Raw genomic sequence first — 26,094 nt, forward strand, 5'->3', positions numbered from 1 at the left:
CTGAAAGATGAAGCTTTTCAGCTTCTTTCATTACAAGTAAACCTTCTTTAATCGCACTAAAAATATAATTTATATATTGAAAAACAATCTGTGCTGCCAAACGTGTTCTAATCCAAACATCCCTACATAGACTGCATTAAATAAAAGTATCTGGAAAAATAACCTTAAAATGTGTTTAAAATTACACGTTAACTTTTCCTAAGATCTTGAAGATAAATCAAGATTCAGAAATACCACCATTCCTGTTGCAGATCTGAATACTTTTCACTAAATTTTACGTAAATGTACATTCATGTTTCCATAATACAGTTCAAATCTGTTTTTAACTCTCAGCTACAGATAAAAATAGGTCTCACTGCTTTCACAAAAATAAGAGTATTTAGATACCAAAAAATCAGCTGCACATTTGTATCCCTATCATCTACACTCCGATGATTAATTGCTTAACTTTCCAAGGTTGCAGGGTTGTCTGTTTGTTTTATAAGTATTCTACGACCTTTTACACTATTTTTTTTCATATGCTAACCAAAATGCAGTTAATTAACAATTTCCAAATGTTACATATCTCTATGGTGCCTGGCATACTGGAATTTTCCCACTAAATTTGCTCTATTTTTTAAGTACCTTTTCTCTTTTTCAATGATATTACTCTTTTAACAAGACTAATTACTATAAATTAGTCCAACGCATAGTTCAGCATGACTTCTGAAAAAATATATACATCTAATTGCTTTACAACTTAGTAATAACAGTTGGAAAAAGATACTGAAAACAAGAACAATTTTCAATAAAGAGCAAGTCAGGCCTCTTCTGGTCAAAGCATGAGCTGCAAGAGCTTGCAGACAGCAGTCATGTTTCCAATTCAGGATTCTAAAACTGGCTTTACAAGGAAAGCAAGCCAGTCTACTGGCTGCACTGAGCACATCTGAGGTAGAAAACAATTTTTAGAGAATTAATTTCAGAACAGTAGCCAAGTGGGCAAAACTCACTTGATCTGCCTTTTAATTACATATTGGTGAGATTTGTGAAACAAATTCTTCCTTTTGTTCAGGACACTCATGAAGACAGAGACATTACAGTTGCCACACTATATGTGGGATTACAGTATACAATTGTGATGAAAACCAGAAGTAAATTCTAACTACAGATGGTTACCGAATTTCATGCGGATATATTCATATGGATCTTCTTGCCACAGCTCTTCATCCTCGTCTTTGTAGCACATTAGGGAGAATATCACTTCTTCTGTTATACTCTAGTTTAGAGGAATGAAATGCATGTAAGTACACAGAAAATCAAATTCCAGTAGATTCTCTTTTCCTTTTGCAACAGATACAGACAGCAGTAATTATATAATCTAACTTTATAATAGTCACTACCACACACAAAACATACTTCAGTATCTAATCTGTAAGCAACAGAACATCGCGTTCTGCAGAAGGTTCTCACAGATAAAACCCTTAACGTGAGAACAGGCTTCAGAATCCTTCTCCATAACATTCACAGGATTAACAAACTTATATTAACTACCTTATAATGTGGAGAAAAGAGGTATGAAAATCACTTTTCACTTGTTCTTACATCTACGTATAAAATATATCCTTAAAACAGTTCGGTTCCTCATAGTTTATGGTATCGTTGGTGACTGTGTGCTACAACCAATTACAATTTCCAAATCTATAGTAATTTCTTCACACTAGCAACTAATAAAATCCAGAACTTTGTGTCAGACTTCAGTAAAACAAGGAATTTATGGAACAGAATCTTTAATCAAGTAGACAATATCTACAATAAAAGTTAGTCAGGATATTGTAAAAAACGAACTGCATTAGTCTGGAAATACTTTATTTTTTTATTTTTATTTTTTTTGCAATGTTTGTGCTGTATGAAACATTCATGAAACTTTAAAAACTACAGAAAAATACTTCTTTCATCGTTCTGACAACATGAACTGTTTCTGACCGGGCTTTATGCACTGACCTGTATGTGTGGCTTCATTTGCTTCCACGTTACAGAGTGAATGACCCCTTGGTTCAGGTAATTTAACGTTTGCTGAAGGACACGTGGTGCAACATAGTCCTTTTGTCTGTATTGATCTAAGATTCTTAATAGAACCTAAAGAAATAAAGAATCAGTGTTATTAAATGAAGACGGAAAACTAGCCCTCACGCATAGACATGCAGGGCACCTTTTAAGTGAATTTCAGCACAGACCTATCAATTATATGGCAGAAGTTCTAGTGTCAGCAAGCACTGTGATGTCTCTGATCCAAAAGTCAGAAATCATTTAAACATTAAGGACCTATATTTGCAAGCATTTAGGTACATTTACCTTTACACAGGATCCATCCTGTGGTCACTTATGATTGTAAACCAAGGACATGCATCAGAATTCACAGACTCACAGTTTACACAGGCCTCAGACAAATTTGGAACAGATACCTAAAAGGTGCAGTGATATTTTCAAGCCAGCTGGCATCTAAATCTGTTAATGGAGTTTGTGTTCATTTCGAACAGACAATCCCCTAAAGAAGCAAAATGATTTTGGAAGAAGAGTGATAATAATAGAAATACTAAAATAAAAAAGGAAATTAGGTTAATACCTAAATCTGTGAATCAGGAGATGAAAAAAGTCTGAACTTCAGTTGGTTGCTGTAACTATCAGATAGTGCCATGTAGCATGCTACCACAACTCTGTAACACAATGCTTATTAAAAGGCCAGCTTCTAAGAAAAACCCACAGTACAAAGCCACTACTCAACATTAATGGCAAATGAACTATTGAGTGTTAGTAAACATAAAGAACTGCCACACAGACAAGCAACAATAAAAATCAAGGACAAAGCATAACAAAAGAGCTGAATCGTGTTTTCAGAAGAAAAATACTACTTAATAATTCTCTACAATACTACAGTAAATCTTATTTTGAACATAACTCCTTCCCTTAGGGGTACTAAGTTTGATCTTATTCTTTTTTACAATGCACTCCTTGAGCAAAGATTGGCAATATCTCACACAGACTCTAACACAATGTCAGCAGTTAACTGAAAAATATGTAACAAAGGCTTAGTAATGTAATATTCACAATAGCATTCTTACTAGCTCTGCCGTGAAACGTGACAAATCAGCATCTATGAGTGAGAAGATTCTTTCACATCCAAGACCATTTATCTCTCAAGTTAAACTGCTCTCACTCTGATACGCATCCTGGTCTTATAAAAGACATAAACTTTAAGTATTGTAAATGACCACTGTCCATGGAAGCTCTTTTCTCCGCTAAGGAATTAATCCTTACAAAGAACTTAGAACTTACATTTGACTGCTTCTCCTTTTTATTTGATACTTAGCAGTCTCCCCACAACCATCCTTTAGTTCTTATCATTCACATATTTACACAGAATTGATAAACCAATGGACAAATTGTTTTGTTTTGTCAAACTGGATGGAGAAAAGTAATTGTTTTTACAAACAATTCTGTTATTTTGAAATAGTCTGAATCTGACTTAATTATTAGGCGTGGTCAATGTGGGTTCATGAATCCTGCCTTAATAATTTGATCTCTTTCTATAATAAGGTCATCAGTTTGGTGGATAAAAGGAAGACAGTGCATTTAATCTTTCTGGATTTTAGTATGGCCTCTGATAACATCCCTCACATCATCCTTATAGATAAATTGTCCAAGTGTGAGATAAACAGCTTCACACTACACCAGAGGAAGAACTGGCTCAAAAGCAGAGCTCAGAGAGTTATACTGAATGGGTCGCTAGCAATGTTCTCCAGGGCATATGCCTAGGGCCAGTTCTGTTTAAAACTTTTAGCAATGATCTAGATACAGGAGTGGAAACATGCTCAGAGTTTGCTGAGAGGCCTTTTAGTGCTCAAAAAACATTCAGATAATGCCCTCAGTAACATCTCTAACTTCTGATAGGCCATGAAGTTGTCAGGCAGATGGACTAGGTCTCTGTAGGTGCCTTCCAACTCAACTGGAGCTGGTCCAGAAACATCTGAGCTTGTAAACCACCACTCTACAGACTTCCAAGCACCCAATTGCTACAGTCACTTCCTCAAACTAGAGAGATGCTGGAAGTCCGTCTCCAGAGGACCACAGGTAAGCTGGCGTAAAAGCATAGAAAACACTTAAAGGCACTGCTTCTCTTCTGTGTTACTTTATCAAAAGTGAACCATCTCCACAATACCGTGTTAGACACAAACAGTTAGCACTCCCTAACAATTACAATTTACTTGTCAACTGTGAATACATGTACTGTTTTCACAAAATACGCTAACCAGGTATAAAATATTGCTATTCTCCAGACACTTTCCAATTTGATTACATCCTCCTGTCATAAAACAGGACAGATCCCAGTGTTACTAAGTTATCAGCAGCAAAATCACTTACTAATGAGTGGCCTGATAACACATCTATTAGAAACCGTTGCTTTTTTCTCTATTATTTATGCATGCTGATAACGGTGTTTGAAAAGCACTTGCTCTTCTCAAAGCTTTCCTGCACAGTTTTTCCAAATTGCTGGACATTTGTATATTATACCTCAGTTAAGTACAGCACTAAGATTTCTCAAGAATTTCTCAATCACTACAATGAAAAATGAATCTGATTCCATTCAGTTTTGCTTCATGATCTTCAAGATCTGAGCACGCTACTGGAAAACAATATCTTCGTTTAGCCAGAATGACTAAATTTAGAAACAAGTTGTACTTACTTGTTGTATGCCCACAGCATATGTTTTTAAAAAAAACACTGAGAATTCAAAGTATTCTTTAGTTACATTTCCCGGACTTCCATACCTTTAAAATGAAGAGAAGACAGATATTTCTTTACACTGCAAAGAGCCTCCTGTGTCATGAAAATACAGCATTTTCTATAACAAATGACTCCGAATAGCATTCCATCCCCAACAAATCCTCTCCACAGATATTCTACTAATCCATTATTTCCTATATAATGCCTCACTTCCCTTTTCTTTTCTTAGAACCTCATACAGTGTAATGCTATAGTCAAGTAAATACAGCTGCACTGTCACCATAAGCTCTGTAACTTCCACCTTTTTGGATTTCTTTTCAAATCTTTCCCTACCTTTGTATTCAAGAATACAAGCAGTTGTAGATGAATATATAAATAAAAAGAAAAAAAAGGAAAAAAAAAGTACTTTTCCCTGATAGTTTCTTGCCAGCTTAGAAAGCCAAATAATCTCACTAAGTGCTCAAACCATTGGCTGTGCCAGTGCAAGGCAGAGAACAACTGTGGGAATATCTCTTTGGTGATATAAGCTGTTATAACCAACTCAACTGTCTTCTCTAACTGTAGCCAAGGAACATCAAAGATTTGTAACCCTAATTTAGTTTTTCAGCTTGTTAGTTCATTACCGTTCAAAAAGACGAGCTACAATGTGTAATGCCCACTTCTTGCATTTCCACCACACCAGCTCTGGTCTATCGTCTTCATCAATTTGCAATGTCTCCTACAAATAAACACAAGAATTCTGAATTAGTTTTGTGTATCGTTGAGATAAATTACTTTTTAAATATTCCTAAGTATACTAATATAAATCCACAGCACCGTCTAAAACTTCATCTATGTTAACAGTTCAGGAACTTTACACCATCTTAATTAGTACAAACATGTATGTGAAATACCTGTGCAATGCCCATACTTGAATGTTCAAAATGATACATGTTTAAAGAACTGAAATTCTCAGACTAGAATAACACACAGCAGTGTCCACTTTCACTTAAAAATTAAGCAAAACACTAAAAAACTCCTCCAAATTCATACACCCGAACCATCCAGTAATGCAAAAGCTGTTAAAAATCAGGTTAAATTAATTTTCAAAAACAAGGAAAAGATGGTTATTGCCATACATACATGCATGCTCACACGTTTAACTACTTGCTTCATTCTTCTTCTAGAGACGTGGGGGTTTGATGAAATAAAGAGAGAAGCGGAGACAAACAATGGTTTTGCAACGACCTCTTGCTTATTGAGAGAAAAAGGCTAAAATAATTGAAAGCTTCCAAAATATCACGGACTGGAGTTTTCATATTATCACTATCTCAGACCATGAAAACCTGGCAGCTTACATGATTCTCCTGCGCTTCTGTCAGAAGGACGCTTATTCTAAAGATAAAAACCTCAAATAAATGACATCTTACAAAACAAAACAAAAAACTAACAAAGAAAAGATGACCACACTTAGAAAACCTTTACACTGACTGCTCCTCAACTGACAACACACAAGTATAAGAGGTTTTGGCAATATTAAATCTTACCGGAGGTACATTTCTGTCAATGATGGTACGGAAGATCTCCATCCACTGGGTCATAGTCTGGTTATTCACCAACTGGAGTGGCAGCGCATACTGACATTAAAAATAAAAATAAAAGTTTCATGAATTTCACTGATTTTTTTTTCCCTCTGAAGTGAGTAGGAGCAATTTCTACAATAGCTACATTTCTAGGAGGACGAGGTTCTAAGCAAACTTAAAATTAATTTAGATGTCAGTACTATTTCCAACTCTATCCTTCCTGGTACAATTCGCAGAGTAACTTCTGACTAGATTCTATTTGAGAAAAGTTCCTTGGGTTGAGTACTTGCTAATTCTTTCCAGCTCCTCCTCCTAGGGAAACCAAAAGCATTTCATTATGAGAAATGTACTTCTCATTACTGCCTAGCTACTATCTAGTAAATTTTACTTCTCTAATAAATCCAAAGCAGTGATAATATTCAGGAAAGCATTTTTTTTAAAATAAAATAGGACCTTTAGATCTTTTTTTAAACCCTTCCACCTAATAATAAATCATTTCAGCTTTTTTTTACCCTTCATCAAGGTCTCTCGGTCTGTGCCTGATGTAGGATCTTGTTTTGTTTCTTATTTTTTAGCAAACTCAGCCAAATACATCTCTGAAAACACATGTGCCTCAACAAATAATTTCTTCCAAATATTTAGAAGATAATGAGAGAAACACCACCTAATGAAGTGCACTGACTGGCAATCATAATACAATATGTACTACTGCCATTTTCAGAGGATAAACAGCAGATTCTAGACACTCACTGTTTATATCAGATTATGCTTAACTTTATAAATACAGAAACAGTTCTCTAGCAAGCTTACAGACAGGATTTGCAGAAGTACTTAGGTTCATTAAAATTTTAACACTGGGGATTATGTGACCAGTTTTTAGGTAGACAGATCTATAAAAAACATGTTTTTATAAAGGGTATTTATCGAACATTACTTCTCCCATCCAAAATGGTAATTTTACTCAAAGACAGCCATGAGCGCACAGAAGAGGACTGTTGTACCCAGCAGTATAAAAGTTCTGTTTTCTCCATACACAGATACCAACCTGAACAAGAGCATAGAAGATTTTTAAAATTTGTTTCTGAAGAAGCACAGAGTAATGGGAATTATCAGGCAGAAGCTGGATCATTTGCTGCTGAATACGAGGCAAAAATATCTGCATTGCTGCTATGAGAGGATCTCGCTCCTCTGCTTTCTTGTATCTGCAAAGAAAACAAAAATGTTGGTCAAGGATCTACATGCTGGAGACTCTTATGTCTTCTCTTCACCAATAACTTCAGTACTGTACCCTAAAACAACTAAAATCCAGCATTCACCAACTGAAACTTCTTCCTCCAGCCCCCAACTTATAATTTAAACAAATCATACAAAATCTCTAACATAGACAAATCTCTGAATAGAGAAATAAAAAAAAAACCAACAAATGTTATCTTATATAGACGTTCTTTGCTACTGAACCATAAGCTCACAGCAACAGGGATTTGGTTTTCTCTGACATTTGTAACAATGTCAAACCAAAGTTGGGTATGAACAAATAGGAGTGAACTGCCACTGAAAAGCAGATCCTTTCCCTTGTTAAGATTCTCTCTTTCTCCACTTACATTTCTTTTGTGTGATTTATATATATATTCCTAACACCAGATTTTTTTTTTCTAAATAAGAGAGCTCACTACACCACTGCTAATTTATGCTTTCCAGATTTAGACTATCGAAGGATGGTACAAATAACAACATGAAACAGGACATGTGACAGACAGTACTGTATTACAGCACACAAGTAGAAAGTTATTTGTATTATTTGTGCATCCAGCATTTGGGAATCTTCAAACAAAAGAAGTTATAAGCATTTATGAAATTTTCACAGCTAGGATAAATCAGATCAAAACAACAAAGCCTCAAGAAAAGAAAAAAAAAACCATCACTAAAGTCATACAGGTTATTTACTGCTGGAATCTCTGCTTCCAATTTACTGATGACATAAAGATGATGTAGCTTTCATTTATTTGCAGGAAAGAATGCATATGTCAATTATTTAATCTCATCCTCTATCTGAATTCCATGTAAAGCTGCCAGTGCTTTTATGAATGTCATTCTTGGTAATCAGATGAGAAACCAAAGTACCGTGTCCTTGTCTAATGACGGACATCAACTTACTCATAAGTCTTCACCAGCTGATACAGGCACAGGAGGCTCCCAAGCCAGCTTCCACTGTTCTGAGACTGCAAGTAGTAGCCTATCTTGTCAATGACCGCTGTCCAATGGCCAGGAAAGTCATGCTTAATGATAGCACGCAGGCACATTGTCAGCTGGGCTCTATGACAGGAGGGAAAGAGAAACAAGAGAAGATAAGTAAGATTAAAGCACAGTGTTTTTAGTATTAAAGCACAGATCCCAAATCTTGGCTTAATGGCTACAAATATATTTTGCACCATATTATACATATTTTGACAATGCTGAAGGAGTTATGGGAGATGACAGAAGAAAACAAAGAGGAAAAAAAAGTCCCAGAGAATTTAACTTTAAGGAAGAAACTAATTTCAGAACATTTTAACCACTTTTCTCTGCTCCTCCTCACTCTCCACAATCACCTCAGCTACCTTTGCATTTTGTAAATGAATGGTTATACTTCCCACATACTTGAAAGGTTGAAAGCATCTACAAGAGAACAAATTTGTATGTTTTTAATTAAACGAAACCGATTTGTGTTATAATCCAAGCCAGAGGTTCCTCATCAAATTATGACTTCCATGTGATCTTCCAGAACAGCACTTCACAAGTTCTGAAGCATATAGCAGAGTGAGTGAGGTAAGATGTTGTATTGTCCCTCTTTGAAGCCGCTTTGTGGCAAGACAGGACTGTTCACTGCCTGAAGTGGGGTACTGTGACTAAAAAGTTTTAAGAGGCACAACATAAGAAGCCCTACATGCTCTTGGCTCTGCTAAGAAATAAAAGTCTGTTCTTTCTTTTTTATATTTATCTTTTCTTGCAGTCTAATAGATACAGAGCTACAAACTCCAAGTAATTCAGAGGCTCTAGGTCCTCACAAATTTTGAGCTTTGTACAAACTTACGTTCCTCCTCAAGCCTTTGGAGTTTGTCCCTGTTGTTGATTTGATTTGTTCTCCTCCCTTGTTCTCATGAGCAAGCAGTGAAAAATACTGATATTACAGCATCAGACTAGCCCCAGTAATGTTTCTTTGCCATTTCTATTCTCTGACAAATCTAGAAGTTCTTAGTATTTAGAAACACCCTATTCCAGGTGAACTTTCTGGGGGTCATTTTCAACTGTTCTTTTAGGTGTAGGTGATCATTGTAATGTCAGAATATTTGGAATACCACGTTATGAAAAGATGCCTGAGCTAGTTTGCAAAAAACTTCTCACACTTCCATTATTCTGTGTTCCTTAGTAACTATGATGAGATGACACAGTGAGCAACATGCCCTTACTGAACTATCACAGAAACTACACAAGCTTCCTTATGCTGTAGCACAGCCTTGACAAGGGGTTCTTTTAGTGGGGGTTCTAAACATTAAAGTCAGAGGCTTTGAAAAACTGAACAGCAAACAATGTTTTGGTTGATTTTCTCGCATTGGTGCAGGACCATTTATACCCTACACAATTCCTGTCAGATGTTTGTCTAATGTACTCATAAAGATCTCCAGTGACAGCAATACTATAGCATCCTAACGTATTCCTGTATTTCATCATGTTTCTTAATCAAAGTGTTTTTCCTAATCCTAATTTTAATCCATAGTTCATCACTTCTCTTCCTGATATGACTACTGACAAAGAGTACATCATTGGGAACAGAGTCAGTGGAGTGGAAGAAGAAAGGCCAGGAAGATTATCACCTGTTTCTCAAAGATGCACATCACAGCCTGACCCCTGCTTATCAGCCTGGCTCTAATTAACATCATGAACAATCACATGTTGTAACAAATCTGTGAATCTTAAGTATTCTTCCAGTCAAAACAGAACAGCATTTTCTCATTCTTTTAACGCCTTAAAATCAAGAATGTCAACATACATTTAAATGCTTTCAAAAGAAGCCCTGACTTCATTTCCCAAGAGATTGAGATTTTTACATTGGGACTGGTAGGTCTGAAAACCTGAGCAATAAAAACACCCCTACAAGACATAAGAATACCTCACTAAGTCAGGAGAGCGAATTATTCCTTCTACAATGTTATCACGAATCTGCTGACGGTCATTTTCATGAATGTTGAATGGAAATACTGCTTCTCCAGGAGGTGGTTCACGGTCTGGCCAGTACTGCGTCACCATGTTCTTCAGATAGATGGCAGCTATGTATAAGAGATGTGGAAATAATAGTTTAATACCAAAGCATTTCTACACTACTGCGCTCAACGTGTAGTACAGTTGAAAAGCAGAACAACTGAAGACCTCTGCATGGGTCTGTAACAATTGTAAGAACTAAGAACAGTTGAGAACATTTTTACTCTCATCTAAAATAACTAATGAAGCTCAGCAAGTGAAGCTTTGGAAAGCTCATGTAAACAAATCACTGTACACACAGAAAGGACACTCTGCCTGGGGAAATGCCCAGTATGAAACTGGCACACAGCCTACCTTTTATTCAGATAGAAATGTTTGTTGTGAATTCCCTAAGCTTTATCTCACTGCTAGGATTTCCCATAATCCCTCAGAATTGTTCCTGTCTGTCTCATGTGAAAAACCACGCAAAATAAAGTTAATCTTCTATTGAAAATAAGCAGCATTTATGCCTCAGTATTGAAATGCCTGTAGGCATTCTTTAGAAAACATGGGAAATACGTTGTAAGACACTAAAGTAACATTCTTAATAAACTCTTAGCCCTTTATGACTAGGGCTTTGAAGTACGAAAAAGACATTCTTGTGTCCAACTTATTTTTGTCATGACAAATTACAAAGGATGAAAACATAGGGTTTGTAAAACATTATATAGGAAGAAGGGAACAAACTGTTCTTTGCCTATTAAATACCAGAATAATCAGACAAAAAAACAAAAAACCAAACAAAACAGGTCCAGAAAGATCAGACTTTAATTTACTTTGTCCATAGGTCTTAATGTTACATAGATTCTCGGCTGTTTACAAAACCTTAGGGAAACCTGGTGATATACAGATTTAATTTGAATGTGCTTTTCTATTTGATAGCTCCATTCTCTTAAAAAAGAAACCCACAAAAAGAAACAATACCAAAGTTTAAAGAAAAATGGTACTTTTCCCTGAATGAGGGATTCATTTATGAAAATGACCTTATGGAGTCCAGATTTACCACAGGATGGTTTAAAAATGCCATTCAAAGTTGGATTCTCTTTGAAAATATACACGCCAGCATGACAAACAGCGTATGTCAGCAGGCCTCAACACACCCAGGGGATTAGTAGGATCTGTACAGAAAAAGAAATACAACCAACAGCGGTTCAATGAGAAATGCTGCTCCATAGGATAGAAAGAGAGCTGTGAACGAAACAGGACTCATCAACTTCTTGAAAAAGTTGAATATTTGGCGATCTGTAAAAAATTACTGTAGAACGGTTGTCAAAGTAGACTGAGAGGATTTAGAATCTCTTTGACCCTGCAGTCAGCTGCACTGCTGTACCTGATTGCCTCACTGTGTGTGCGTTATCTTCCCAGACATGCTCAGACTACAGATATATAACTTACCGTAATGTGACCTTCCTTCATTTTTGTGAGCCTATGAGGCTACCCTTGATCTACAAAGTATATTTTCATCTTTCAGTAAACTTCACTTTTTCAGGAAAAAGGACTCTAATAGAGAAACATTGCTCAAATGAGATCCATATATACATATATATATATTTTTTTTTGCTTGAATATCTTCAGTACAAGCAGAAATCAGTCTCTTCTTACACCATTATTACAGTAATCCAGTAGGGATCACTATAAACACAGGGATGTAAGAAGAAAAAGCAGCAAAGATTAGGAAAGTTTCTATGCTGATCTTTTCCATTTCCGTGTTCAGAGCAAATATGAACTTGCTTACATTCCAGCAGCTCAATATTCTGCTGAAATTACTAACAGACCAGATTTCTACTGAAGGAAATTGAAACAAGGATTTTCATCTTACCTGCTTGGCGCACTGGAAACTCAACTTGATCTGATACTATGATTTGCAGTAGACTTGGAGCAAAATTGATGATCTTATAGGACTGAAATGTACATAAAACACAGTTAGTAAATCATTGTTTAAAGAAGACTGTATTACCAGGAGCTGAATAAGAAACAGAAGCAGGGGATTTTGTGGAATTGTTTGACTCTCCTCATAAAGTGTGAAAGGTTTTAGCACATGGATTTACTCAAATCAGCAGCGTTCTAAATAATTACTTGTAAAAGCTGTGCGTATAACAGCACAGCAAAGGAATACGCAATGTGACTTGGATCTCTAACTGAGATTAGTGATAATGAATATTTCAATAATTCCGAGAATGCATAATGAGAGTCAGCACAGATCTGTCCTTGAATTATTTAACTTATCCTCATAAGTCAAACAAGCCACGTACTTTTCAGCATTATTTTAATGAACTAGATGTGTAGTGCACCATAACAGAAAAGAAAAAGGAATGATCTTTTTTAATTAAAACCAAACGTAGACAGATAATATTTCAAACCCCACAGCTTTCCTGGGAACTTAGCAAACGCTACATCAGCCACACAGCTGAAGAATTTCAAAGAGAAAACAATGCTCGTTGAACTTCTGAGCAAAGCAAGCTAGGTTTAAAAGATGTGACAGTCTGATAGCATTATACTGCTGCCATTCAACAGGGGTCCTCCGAAGTGAAGAACTGTTGACTCAGCATGGTGCAGCTACTGCTAAGCCTTGGAAACATCAGTAGTTAGCAGTAGGTCAGACCTTTCATCACTTGGATCCATGTGTTTGATGTTCAGAGAGACATTTCTTGGCGGCTAGATGACAGAAACTCTCTTTATTTCACCTTGTATCGTGTTTCTTGCCACCCAGAAAATGTCTGGCAGTCCTGTGGTTACTTCCAGAGCTGGGCTTTAAGTACGCGTGTGCTACCTCCTCCCACAGACTTAGCCTCATTCAAAAGCTGTGACACAAAGGGATGTGTTCTGCAGTTCATGTCCCCGATTCCTTAATCGAACATTTCCATAATGAGGTAAAATGACATAGCTTTCATGATACTTAAGAGTAACAGCAGCACCACAAGTCTGTCTTTCAACAATTTTGCTACACCACCTAACTTTCTGACCCTGGTTTCTCTCATGGTAATGACAGCGCAGTTCTAACCCGCTCTATGTTCAGAGATTCATTTGATGTTGGTGGAACAGACCGAGATCTCAGATAAAAGCAGCAATGGCAAATCAAAAGCATACTCTCCCTTTCCTGTACACTTTAATTATCCATAAGCAACGCTCAAGGTAAAGGAAAAGGAGTATCACGCAGGCCAGGAGCTGCACTTATCTATAGACACACTGAAACACCAGCTTTCAGGGCCACTTGGCTGAAGTACCCCAAGTTCCCAAACAAGTGCATTGGAGCCCCAAGGACAGACAGCCTTGTGTTGGCTGGCAGCCACCACCCAGCAGGGCCCAGAGCTGGCCTGCTCTGAGTTATAACAGCCCAGCTCCTCTTACACCTCTCAACTCCAACACTGCTCACTGGTGCTGCAGCAAACTCAGTCAGGAAAACCATGCGCTGCTTGCAACATTTGGAACAGAGGACTTCCAAAAAGCTGCACGCAGCAACATTTCTCCTATACCAGCACATTCTCAGTGGTTTGCTGTGCTCACCGAGATCTTGGGACAGACCCAGGCTCTAGAAATCATACAGGAGGCAGCTGAAAACAGCAGGTGAAGCTGCAGGTGTTCTGTGAACGGCAGCACAGCTGTCAGCTGGGAGCTCAGTACAGGGAAGAGATGAGGCCGTTCCTTCTGGGTGAGCACAGAACACCTCAGGTAGGACACAACAGCAAGATGCACAGTGGTGAACATCAAACCCTTCTCTGCACACAAGTAGGGCACTGCAAAAAGGCTTTCTGTCCCTCCAGCTGTATAACAAGCTACTACACCTTCATTTGCAAAGATGAACGCGTACAAGAAATGCAAAGCTTGAATATCCACGCAATAAAGTGCTTGCAAAAGATTATTTTAAGGCTTCCACGCAATTGATTTGAATGCTCAGCTATCTGGTTTACTAAGCTCTATTTTTGTTTGCGATGATGTTCAGATGCGTTACTTAGAAACCCCATCAGTATCTGTCACATTGGGCATACTTTTGCCATTGCTAATGGCATTTTCTCTCATCTTTATACTGGCAGTCACGTACAGGTTGTTAAACTAACTACAAATTCAAAAGGAGAAATGTGTACACTGAAGAGAAATACAGGCTAACGGGGAAATGACAGCGGTTACAAGATGGAGGTTACTGACCTGACTGGCAATCCCTGTTCCTGTTTATCAAGAACCACATTTTAGACAACTGCCACACTTACATTCGTGTTCAGGTCACTGAGGGAAATGAAATTTGTTCATGACTCAGAGGCAGCAGAGAAGAACGATCAGAAATAACCTACAAAGAACTGAATTATCTTTGGAACCGCTGCAACAAAAATGGAATGGAGTAATAGAACAAAGTACACGGCCCTACATTAAAGCAGGAACTTCTCCTAAAAGCTTGTGGCTCGTTAGTGAGTAACAGGATAACAGGACCCTGCTTTATTACACGATAAGAAATCATTTAAGTGCTGAACATGAAGAACATAATTGTAGCTTTAGGATAAATAAAACGAGGTATCAGTGGCGGTGAGCATGAGACGTTGTGACATGCTGCAAACACAGATGACCAGATTGCACAAGAAAGATTACTTCAAAGATAAATGCAGAGAAGAGCTGTTCTCTCTTGCTATTCCATTTCAAAAATGCAAAGGAAATACAGCTCGAGGCCAGAACAAGCTGGTGGAGATCAGCCTCTAACAACACATCACAGTGGGTACCAAGAAGCCTGTTCTAGTTAAGGAGTAAGATTGGTGCGGATCGATCTAAATGGACTATAAATTAGTTTAGGATGGAAACTGACATTTGTCTCCAGCTGCTGGAGGAAAAGAGTTGACAAACAGCCTTCCAATAAAGATAATAAGGGCAAGAAAAAGAAATAGTGACTTTAAATGGAGTATTGATTTCATTTCTGAAAGCAATTAGATGATAATCCAGAAGGCAGAAAGCAACAACACTGATTTTCCTCCGTCTTTACTCAGGTGCAGGAACTTAAAGAACAGAAAGAAACATTTTCGGACATCTTGAGACTCCTTACAGATTCACAAGATCTCATCAACTTTACCTCCATGCCTGGATTCAAGTTTGAAAGCACTGCATGCTGCAGACAGGATGGCACAGGGGATGTTTCACCCCGGTATCCTTCAGTGCTTATCAGGAGCAGCACTGCAGCTGTTGCACAAAGTGAAGATGACCCTTCTCTCTTCGAACAAGCACTGTATTACCACTCCATCCACTCTGCATTGGTTCAGCTGCTCAACGGGATTCTTTGCTAGAGCAAGATAAAAGCTAGAGCAGCATCTGGATGCCAGCTCATGCAGCTCACAGCTCCATGTCAACGCTGACATTACATGCGTGGAAGTCTGACACGCTGCTTTGAAGTCTTGCTTCAAAAGCACTGAAAGGCTTCAAGATGTCAAAGGCCCATGTTAGCGAATTCCTCAAGAACACTTTTGTTTCAAAGATTCATAACAGACCCAGTGATGCATCAGTGTGTATCACTCACATACATCCCGGTTTGTTTAATGATGGGAAGCCTGCACAGCGATAGGCACATCTTCACTTCAAGGTTACTTTGTAACAGAAGAGAAATCTGTCAGCAGGCACCACCACTATCTTGCTCTCCTATGTGCTGTGCAGCCTCGCCCTGAGCACTGGGTGCGATCTGGGGCACAGCAGCACAGAAAGGACATAAAACTGTGAGTGCCCACAGGGAGGCTATGAAGGTGGCTAAGAGTCTGTAGGGCAAGGTGTGTGACCAGAGGCTGAGGGGCCTGGTTTGCTCAGCACAGAGCAGAGGAGCTGAGGGGAGGCCTGATGGTGGCTGCAGCTCCTCATAGGGAGCACTGAGCTCTGCTCTGTGTGACAGCGACAGGGCTTGAGGGAATGGCGTGGAGCTGTGCCAGGGGAGAGGCAGCTGGGGGTCAGGGAAAGGGGCTGCACCACAGGGTGGTGGGCATGGAACGAGATGCACAGCAATGTGGGCACAGCCCCCAGTGCCGGAATTCAAGGGGCAGTGGGACAATGCTCTCAGACACGGGGTCTGGGTTTGAGTGGTGCTGTGGGAGCACCGTTAAAGGCCACAATGTCAGAACTCATTCTAACTTTCCCTGAGCTCTGCAGCACTCGGTGGTGGCAGCAGTGGCAGTGTGGGCAGCAGGACCATGCCAAACGAGCAGGAGAAAAGTTTTGCTTGTTATCCATCCCTGCAGAAGTGCTCTCAGTGCCCTGTACTTAATCTATCCGTCGGCTCTGAGCAATGGCCGCAGGGATTAGCTCCATCCGGCTCCAAAGGAGCTTTCAGGTGCCCAAATAACAAACCGAGCCGAAAGATCAGCTCCAATACGTTAGCAACACAGAATCACAGAATGACCCGGGTTGGAAGGGACCTCAATGATCATGTAGTTCCAACCCCCCTGCCTGGCAGGGCCACCAAACATACACCTTTACTAGATCAGGTTGCCCAGGGCCCCGTCCAACCTGGTCTTGAACACCTCCAAGGACGGGGCATCCACAACCTCCCTGGGCAGCCTGTTCCAGGGCCTAACCACTCTCCTAGTGAAGAACTTCCCCCTAACATCCAACCTAAATCTTCCCTCTTTTAACTTAAAACCATTTCCCCGTGTCCTGCTATTATCAGCCCTTTCCAAGAGTTTACTCTCCTCCTGGGAGTAAGTTCCCTTCAGGTACTGAAAGGCTGCAATGAGGTCACCCCGCAACCTTCTCTTCTCCAGGCTGAAGCAACCTGCCAACCCGCCCTCACGGAGCGGCATCTACCGCACGGCCGCGACCCAGGGCTCTTTAATAGGCCGGATCGGGCGTTGTATCACAGCTCTCGGGTCACGGAACCCACGCACGGCACCGTCACACGGAACACGGGACGTTGCCATAACTAACCAAACTTTAATTTAGCGCCGCCGAGCGCGGCTCAGCGGCTCCGTCCGGGCGCGGAACTGGGGCAGGGCACAGGCAGCGCCTCCGCTCGCAGTCCGGCCAACGCGGCCGCACCCTCCGCTTCGTTCCCCGCCGCTCCTCCAGCCCCGCTCCCCGCCGCCCCCCGCCCGCTGTGCGCAGGGCAGGGCCGCCATACGGAGGAGGGGGCGCCCCGACCCCCTCCCCTGCCGGCCGGGCCGGGCGGCCCCGTGCGAAGCGGCCGGGCGGGGCGGGCCTACCGCCGTGTGCCCGCCGGCCGCGTCCGCCCCCCTCACCTGATTGAGCTCGTTCTCGGCTGCGATGCGCAGCTTGGGGTCTATAGTGCCCTTCAGCGCCTGGATGATCCTGTTGGGGTCCATCTCGGCTCGCCGTAGCCCCCCGGCCGGCAGGCCGTGCTCCGCCGGGGGCAGGAGGAGGGAGCGGAGCAGCCGCCGCCGCCCCCCCGCGCCGCGACCGCGAGCTCGTGTCCCCCACCCCCCGGTCCCTCTCCAGAGCCATTCACCGGTTTGCGACAGCTGGGTATCGGGAAGCGGGCGCTGCTTTACGGCCGCCGCGCCTCCTTCTGGCTCTGCGAGGAGCGGGGGCCGCCATGCTGTACGGACGGCAGCGCGGCGGGTGTGGGGGATGGCGGCCGTGGGGGCGGCCATGTCGCGGTACGGCGCCCACGGCTCGGGCTGCTGCTTGTGGGTGCCTCATAGACCTCATAGCTCATGTTGGTGAGCTACCGAAAGGAGATGTGGAAATTCAGTCCGGATTACAATCTAAAGTCAGTTTAGGAAACTGCATTAGATTGACTTGAGATGGTATCAGATTTGTGTAGGAAAGACAAGAATAGGAAGTTAGCACAAGTACCACCGCCTCCATTTGTATGCTTTAATGAGACCTTATTATCACCCTCCTATACTTAAGGCATATTACTTTGTGCAGCTACCCAAGCAGCTCTCTGAGTGACTACAGAGAAAGAAAGTCTGGTCTTACACAGCTTTTACATGAAGCCCATACCACACCCAGTGAAAGTAATGCCTCCTGTTTTATTCTGTTAGCCCACAGCCTATATTAGTGGTATGGCAGCAGAGGTTGAACCTTCCTACTGCTATTCTATTACATTTCGATGCTGTGTGACAGGTGGAAGCCTGACAAAATGGTGTCTGACATGGAAGGGCATATGAAGCAAAGGGACATTCACCAAACTCCTTCATGGGGGGAGAAAAAACCAGCACCCACTGAATGCTTCTAGAGGCTCAGCAGTGGATGTGAGCACAGGGAGCTGGTGCGTTCCACCAGTGGCAACAGCAACATGGAAGACAACTGCCACACCACAAGATTGGAGCTGATTTAAACACCCCTCCACCCAGCTCAGCTCATGTTGTAATGTAATGATCAGTTGTCATTTCTACGCTCTCAGAGTAAGGTGGGTATCTTCAGCAGGCACACATTCAGGTAAAATGAAGTCATGTCAGTTTGTACGGAAGTACTGAGAACTTTTCAAGCAGTCTAGAAACAAAAGAGATTGAGATATGCATCTCTTAATGCTGCTGTATCATGTTAAAGTAGAGGAAGATGTGTTACTAGATCTTCAAAGACTGGAATAGGAGCTTTCTGCCAGTGGGTTTTGGATTTAACAGCTGTTGGTCTGGAAGACAGTATTTGTTTGCTTGGGCTTTTGCAGCTTTGGTGGAAGGGTTGTGCTTTTTTGTCTTTTTTAACTAGTCTTCTAGCATTTATGTTCATTTCTAACAGTGCAAGTGACATCTTGTTTGCACTGAGCTCTATAGCAATACCATTCAGTTGTAGAGTTGCATTCACTGCTCTGACCAGGAGCAGTGAAAAACAGAGAGGTAGTACAGAAGAATCTCCTATAAGAAACTGTAAGATAAAAAGCACCTTATTTTCAAGTACATACAGTAAAGCCAAGTATGACAAGCTACATGTTAAATAAAGACCTGATCCTAAGGCAACTGCGATGCAAGGGAAGCCCTCCTATACGCACAGTAGGGTTCATTCCCAAGTCCCCTAGTAAGATGGTGTGAAAAAAAACAAGGGACTCAACAGCACTCAAGACATCTAAAAATCCAAAGCTGCAAGATCTATTACAAAAGCAGTAAAGTCTGAGTTTGGCTGCAGGTGCCTATTACTGCAAACAGAAACTTATCCCAGCACTTCAGTTTACTTACTGAATTCTCATTTATAGGCAAGGAAAATTAACAGAGTCAGGTGTTATAACTAAATATCTTACATACTCCTGCCACTGATCCTTCATTGCTCACATTTGCTAAAGTCACATTTACTACTCAGTAGGTATGGTCTGACATTTGTCATACCTAGGTTCCAGAAGCTTTACCCCAAACTTCTTAGAACTTATGTGGTAAGTTAAATCAAGACCATTATTACCATCTAAGTAGAGCTTTGAAAAAAAAAAATAAATAAAAATCTAGACTTTGAATAAAACCAAGGTCTTTATGACAGTAACTTTGTGGGGTCCTGCCAGATGACTTGTTTTTGGATCCATGGGGCAGCAGAGGAAAAGTGTTTTAAAGCTGGACATTTTGAAACCAGTTACTAAGAAACCACAGCATTATACCAGGTCTGACTTCCACTCCATTATCAGTTTTTACTTGTAAACGAAGCAGTTAGCTGAACTGCTTTTAGAGCACTTCTGGTTCATCCTTAGATGTACCAGTCTCTTCCACTAGCTCCCTCACTGAAATACTCAAGTAAAATACACCTACTGCTGGGACTACAGAAGCTCCTGAAAGTAGAAAAAAAGAATGTAGGTCTTCAACTCTTACAAGTTCAGACTTTCATTCTAAACATGAAAAATGCTTTCTAGTATTTGACATGAAGCTTGGATAAGAACTTCCATCACTTTCCTATTTCCAGGCCACAGGATTGCTAAAGATTAAAGGAAAAAAGGCAGCTTGTAATGCAAGTTAAGGTCATGCGAGAGGGAAGCTGTACAGGTTTGGATTCCAGTGACACTTGTAGTTTAGGATATATTAAATCTGAATGAATACACCATAACAATTGTGAGCAAGTCCTTCAGTGACTGTTTTGAGGTTTAAGAACCTCAGCCAGCTACTACATCAGTAGCAAAAGTTGTGTAGCGAAACTACATGCTGACAGAACATGCATTTAAAGCAGTCCAAGTAAACCATGTCATGTTTCATTTCAGTCTTAACAGAAAGGTCAAGAAATTAGAAGTAGCTGTGCAACTAAATCTTGAATTCTCTTCATTGCTTCCTTGATTGAAGTATCAAATAAACAAGCAATCCCATTTAAATTAGTTTACTCCCTGAATTACTGAAACCCAAAGATGAGTTCTATATGGAGTATGAACACGCACATACAGCTCATACAAGGAATAACTAGCCTGGTATTTTAAAAATAAAGACCACTAGCAAGATTAATACTAAAATGCATATTAACTTGTTTTATTGAGGCACAACAAGGCATTGTGAATAGCCCATACTTGAGGCAATCAATAGTGTAGTAAGCTGGACATTAATACAGTTTAGGGTAAGTGCAAACAATATACATTCACAGCTTTACTAGCAAGGCTACATCACAACTGATAAAGTGCCAAATTAGTGCTGATTCAGTAACCCAACTCCATGATTTCACCTTGCACAACAGGACCATCATTTCCCCCCAATAATGGAACCACATCTTCTATAAAGTCAGTAGTAAGTGCAAAGCTAGTCCCATCCCCCCCTCCACCAAGGTGTTTGGAGCAGCTTTTTTGTAAACATTGCACTGTATTTTAGTCCTGATAAAGGAGGTATCCCGAAAAAGTAGAGTATTTCCAGCTACTTCCATAGATGGCTCCCCGATGTAGACGCAACCAGATCTGATCTCCCTGGAACAGCTGCAGGACTGCGTGGTTACTGGCTGTTTCATGATCAGGAGCCCCATCATTTGCATATGCTGACACTAGGACCTCTTCATTCTTCATGAGGTTCACATACAGGGGAACATTAACAGCCAGCTTCAGCATGTGGAAGATAAAGACATAAGTACCATTCACCGGACAATTGAATCTACCAAGCTGGATGTCAAATGTTTCTCCAAGGTTGTTCAGCAATAGATCAAACACAATTGGCTGGTCTAGAGTTCCAGGGGCCAAGTTTGATGTTCTAGCTGCAGAGAAGGCAACTCTCATCTGCTGCGGGAGGGGGTAGACGTGCACTGGTAGTATAGTGGCAGCTTGGCTTGTCACTGGCATATCGACAGGTGTGATGCTGCGAGAGTCTCCCTGCCCAGAGTCTCCACTGTTAAAGGTTTCATTGTCTCGTTCTGGACTGCTCACCTGAGAGGAATCACTCCACCCTGCTGTTAAAGATCATTAGCAACAATACATAAGTATTATAACAGAAGGGTACCTTAAGCCCATAAGTACGTTCTTAAGAAGCAAATCTATGCTTTGTAAGACATTTGTCTTAGCTACAGGAATTTGTCAAAGGACCTCGGAGAGAAAAGAATTGTGAAGCTGTTTCACGTTGCTTACACTTGCATTCAGCAAGATGAACCATGATTCAGCTATGAACAGTGACTTCTCACACTTTTAAGTAGGAGATGCAACAACTTTAACTGTTTCATTTGCACAACTAAAAATGATCATTCCTCATCATAAAACAGTATATGGTGACTGAATGGAAATAAAAAGCAAGTTCTGGAAGAACTGCAGAATCATTAAGACAAGTAATTATTTAGACACCTTGAAGCTCTGGAGCTGTACCTCATGTTACCTCAGTTCTGTTCTTCTGGAGTTGTATTCTTGTCATGTCAAGCCATATCAACTTGTCACGCTAAGATATTACAAGTCTGAAAAACTAGGATTGCTTTTTGCTTTCTGCACCCTACTGCCCAAAATAATGCTTATCTGTTCAAACATCCAAGTTAACAGGATCTAGTTTCAGTCTGGAATGAAAGCACTGATAGAGCAGAAACTTAAAGCCGCTGCTTATCAAGTTTATCTGCATGAAAAGAATACCTTAACATATCAGATAAGACTACAGTATCAGCAGCAACGTTACTCAGCAGTAACAGGTACATCTGTCAGCTTCACTCATCACTATCTTGATTTTTTTTTTTTTCCCCCCCAGATCAGAATTCTGAGTCCCCCCTCAGACTGAGACAAACCACTTTATCCTGAAACAGTTGTTGTGATACACAAGATTTCCTCTTTTTCTTCAACATAGTAATCTACAGTGCGGATTCTACTTGCTTTCAACCTATAGCACTAAGTCCAGGTGGAAAAATTCTAAATGCAGGATTAAATAATCTCAGAGCTTTTCAAAAATGCATTCTATACAACACAAGCTTTGTGTATCTTGTCATGAATTCCTTCACCAGTTCCATGCTGGAACATCAAAAGATGTATTCACAAAGCTATTTTCTGTGGAAAAGCACTCTTACAAAGTTTCTGGGATCTGACAGCTCAAAGAAGACAGACCGTACAGCTGAGTGCCAAATGTAACAGCGGCACCATTCAGCACGTATTTTAGTCAATTTATTCATAGAGTTCAATAAGATATCACTATATCAGAACTCTGACATAAAACTGAGAATGGCAGAACTAAGTCTGTTGCTATGCAGACTGCTTAGCAGTAGTATTTAACACTTCCATTTAACTCTAAGTTATACCAAGCTGAATCTGATGTCAGTGACAGTACAATCACTGTTCACACTAACATTTCACTTCAGCAAGCAGACACACATCCCTGGGAATCTGATGTCAGCCTTACCTCTTGAATTTGCTCGAGGACCGCTAGCTATTCCACCTCGTTTATAACACTGCTGGTAATTAACATCCTAAAGAAAACAGAAGATAACTGAGCAAATCTGAAAACAAATAAGGCTATGAAATAAGCGTGCAAATATACTTCAGGCTCTGAACTATATGCCTTGATTCTGAACTCCATCACTGTCAATTAACAGCCTTGTTTACGGAAAATTTACTTACACAGTTGCTTACATGAAGTTAAAAAGCTTTGTTGTGCTCTACCTTAAATCTCAAGCCTATTCTGGGTCACTACAGAAGAAATTTCATTTCAAAGCCGAAATCCTTTCCCACCTCTAAACAGGATTTTTAAGAAGAAAAGTGCAGACAGGACTGGAAGTTTACAGCTTCACCTGAAGTGTTTAATTCACTTGCCTTTAACATAATTTGAACCACAAAGGATTAAGTAATTAATCCCCACTTGCATAGACTTGGATGCATCTACTAGAAAAGTGAGTTTCATGCAGACAGTGAACGTTGCATATGATGTGAAGTTCCTCTTAATATTATCTTTAGACTTAAAGCCTTAAACCCCCTCCCAAACAGTCAACAATTTATTTCCATTTAGGGAATGCAAATGGAAAGCACGGATTGGTCAGGTATATGTTTCAGATTTTACTAAAATGCATATATAGCAAGAGGTCTCTCCAAGTTCAAGTGCTTTTGCAGAAAGATTAGAGAACTCAAAGGCTCATAGAAACAGGCATGGCAAAACTTCTCCCAGGTGTCTCATTTAAACACAATTAAGACCTTATGCAGAGTTCATTAATTCAATGAATTTCCCTTTCAAAACTAATCAAGTATCTTCAAAAGACTGCCTAGTGCCTAGTGACTTCTAGAGGGCAGTTGTTCCTTTAGCCATCCCAACAGTAGTAATCTAGTTGTCTTATAGCACCAAGAGAAGACTTCTGTAGTATGACACTGAGCGTCAATTAAGACCTTAAACACCTCTTCCCACTTCTGAAAATCAATAGTGCAAGCAGCAGATAGTTGAGATATTGATACATTTGCATCCCTCTACTTCTCTCCCCCTTATTTTCACAGTTTGGCCGCTTAAGTTCCAAAGTAACAAACAGGAAGCATGGCACAGGAGGAAACCGAGCTGCAGAGCTCCCTGCAAAACTCACAGCAGTGACAACATATCACACCTCAAATCAGGGAATATTCTTCCTTGCCTCCCACCCCCAGAGAACGCATAAGGATCACTTGTCTCTAAAGTATGCTAGTTTGATACCTGAAACATGCTTCATTGGACATGCTCCTAGAGCTACACTGAGCAGATATTTACCTTTTAAAGACCATCTACTCACCTTGAACAAGTCAAAAAAGACTGATAAAGATATATTCTTAAACCTACTGGAAATGCTTAACTTTACAAGTTTCACCCTTTACACTTTCCTGAATAGTGAAGCTTTTTTCAACCCCGCATCACCTGGAGTTTGACAACAGAGTATCCTTAAACTAGCTGGATTAGGGAAGATCAATTATGTTCCGCCACTACTACAGAACATGAAACCAGTCATTCGTGGTTATAATCTACTGCATGTCTTCAAGTGCATCAACCCTTGAGAAACCTGCCCTCAAAGTATCCAAGTGTCAAGTTCACTAAGGCTGGCTCCTACCAGGATTTCCTGCTACCCCACAAATACATTTAAGAATGAGGATGTAGTCCACTAATTATAATCCAGATGTGTTTTTAATGAATTGCTCTAGCTATGAGCAAATGAGAAGTTTGCTTAGCCTCATTTTATGTCAGTCTATTCAAGAGCTCACCTACAGTAGAGGTACTGAGTACTAATATGAATACCATAGCAAGATGGGCTTATTGACATTTCTTACCATCTGACTGCATGTCAGAGATCTAATTCTGACTGAAATCAACCAGCCCCAAATATGAGCTTTCTTCTTATTTCAACTGCTTTCTACTATCCCAAAACAGTTGTCTACACAAAACTGACCTCTAGCTTGTAAGGAATAGTTTACCTGTTAGGACAGTAAAAAGCTACAATATTAGACTCCTCTGTAGTTCTCATAAAGGCTAATGAAAACAAAGTCAGTACTTACTCTCTGAGAATATGGCATTCCTGCATAATCTCTAGCAGGAAACTGCAGCTGGCCATAGGTGCCATTAGTTATTGAAGGTGACCCTCGGTAAGCATCAAAACCTGCTTAAAAAGTGATTATTCATTATTAACCATTTAATTTACACAAGTTCAAAAAACGATAGTAATCTGAGCAATTAGAATGTGTATCAAATAATGCAGTCACACCTTCATTCCTCATTAAGAATTGTGATCTCTGATTTCTGAAATGAGAGCACTCATTTTGCTGTTAGAAATGCACATGACATTTTACTATAATCATATTTATCCTCTTTAGTTATTAGACTAAGCAACAAAGAGGACCTTAAATAATAAAGGGGACCTGCAAACAATTTAATACCATGCACTTGAAAATAAACCTTAACTGCTGGCAAGTTCAAACTACTTTTTGTTTTAAAAACACGCTCCTACAAGTTAGGAAGAAGTCTCAGCCCATTAACTGAAACAACCTGTATTTCACACTAAGCATGCTTCCACTTCAAAGTGAAGAGGCTGCCACTACCAGAAACTTTAAGTTAAGATAAGTAAGCAGAAACTTATCATGACATTCCAGCTAGCAGCAGCACTGTATAGACTAAACAATCCTCCTTTTAAAATCCTTCAGTTTCTTATTAATCCAGAAGGGTTCTCCATTACTGGAACCTCTTTCTTATCCCAGTTTCTGCTTGCAATATAAATAGTGTTGAACAAGTAGTAT

The 26,094-nt window shown here is 40.1% G+C and overlaps 2 protein-coding genes and 1 long non-coding RNA gene across 33 annotated transcripts in view; 1 reads left to right on the forward strand and 2 right to left on the reverse strand.

The window, feature by feature from the left end:
• The window catches only part of IPO8 (importin 8), a 41,736-nt gene extending 23,751 nt beyond the window's left edge, over positions 1 to 17,985 (reverse strand). The window contains exons 1-10 of one of the 2 annotated variants that reach the window (XM_015865955.3): positions 17,792 to 17,985; positions 12,418 to 12,499; positions 10,471 to 10,627; positions 8,478 to 8,636; positions 7,369 to 7,525; positions 6,288 to 6,377; positions 5,385 to 5,479; positions 4,721 to 4,805; positions 1,981 to 2,115; positions 1,156 to 1,255 (exon numbers count right to left, since the gene is read on the reverse strand). In XM_015865955.3, coding sequence (XP_015721441.1) covers positions 1,156 to 1,255; positions 1,981 to 2,115; positions 4,721 to 4,805; positions 5,385 to 5,479; positions 6,288 to 6,377; positions 7,369 to 7,525; positions 8,478 to 8,636; positions 10,471 to 10,627; positions 12,418 to 12,499; positions 17,792 to 17,875 — 1,144 coding nt within the window. In that variant the 5' untranslated portion in view covers positions 17,876 to 17,985. Of the gene's footprint in view, positions 1 to 1,155; positions 1,256 to 1,980; positions 2,116 to 4,720; positions 4,806 to 5,384; positions 5,480 to 6,287; positions 6,378 to 7,368; positions 7,526 to 8,477; positions 8,637 to 10,470; positions 10,628 to 12,417; positions 12,500 to 17,791 lie in introns of those variants that run through there. The other variant, XM_085540819.1, reaches the window with a different exon arrangement.
• LOC146762425 (uncharacterized) lies at positions 3,928 to 11,052 on the forward strand. Its single transcript, XR_014943692.1, has 3 exons — positions 3,928 to 4,107; positions 9,041 to 9,128; positions 10,078 to 11,052. It is a non-coding gene; the product is annotated as an uncharacterized LOC146762425 (long non-coding RNA).
• Positions 17,986 to 20,926: 2,941 nt separating the features above from the next.
• CAPRIN2 (caprin family member 2) overlaps positions 20,927 to 26,094 on the reverse strand; it is a 28,690-nt gene continuing 23,522 nt past the window's right edge. For 16 of the 30 annotated variants that reach the window (XM_085540738.1, XM_085540717.1, XM_085540707.1 and 13 more), the window contains 3 exons: positions 25,360 to 25,460; positions 23,261 to 23,327; positions 20,927 to 21,845 (listed from right to left, as the gene is read on the reverse strand). In XM_085540738.1, the coding sequence (XP_085396864.1) occupies positions 21,277 to 21,845; positions 23,261 to 23,327; positions 25,360 to 25,460 (737 nt within the window). In that variant the 3' untranslated portion in view covers positions 20,927 to 21,276. Of the gene's footprint in view, positions 21,846 to 23,260; positions 23,328 to 25,359; positions 25,464 to 26,094 lie in introns of all 30 variants that reach the window. The other 14 variants (XM_085540701.1, XM_015866007.3, XM_085540783.1 and 11 more) reach the window with 1 other exon arrangement.

The sequence above is a fragment of the Coturnix japonica genome, chromosome 1, assembly GCF_054131305.1.
Source record: "Coturnix japonica strain WE chromosome 1, WE-NBRP24, whole genome shotgun sequence".
Lineage (NCBI taxonomy): Eukaryota > Metazoa > Chordata > Aves > Galliformes > Phasianidae > Coturnix > Coturnix japonica.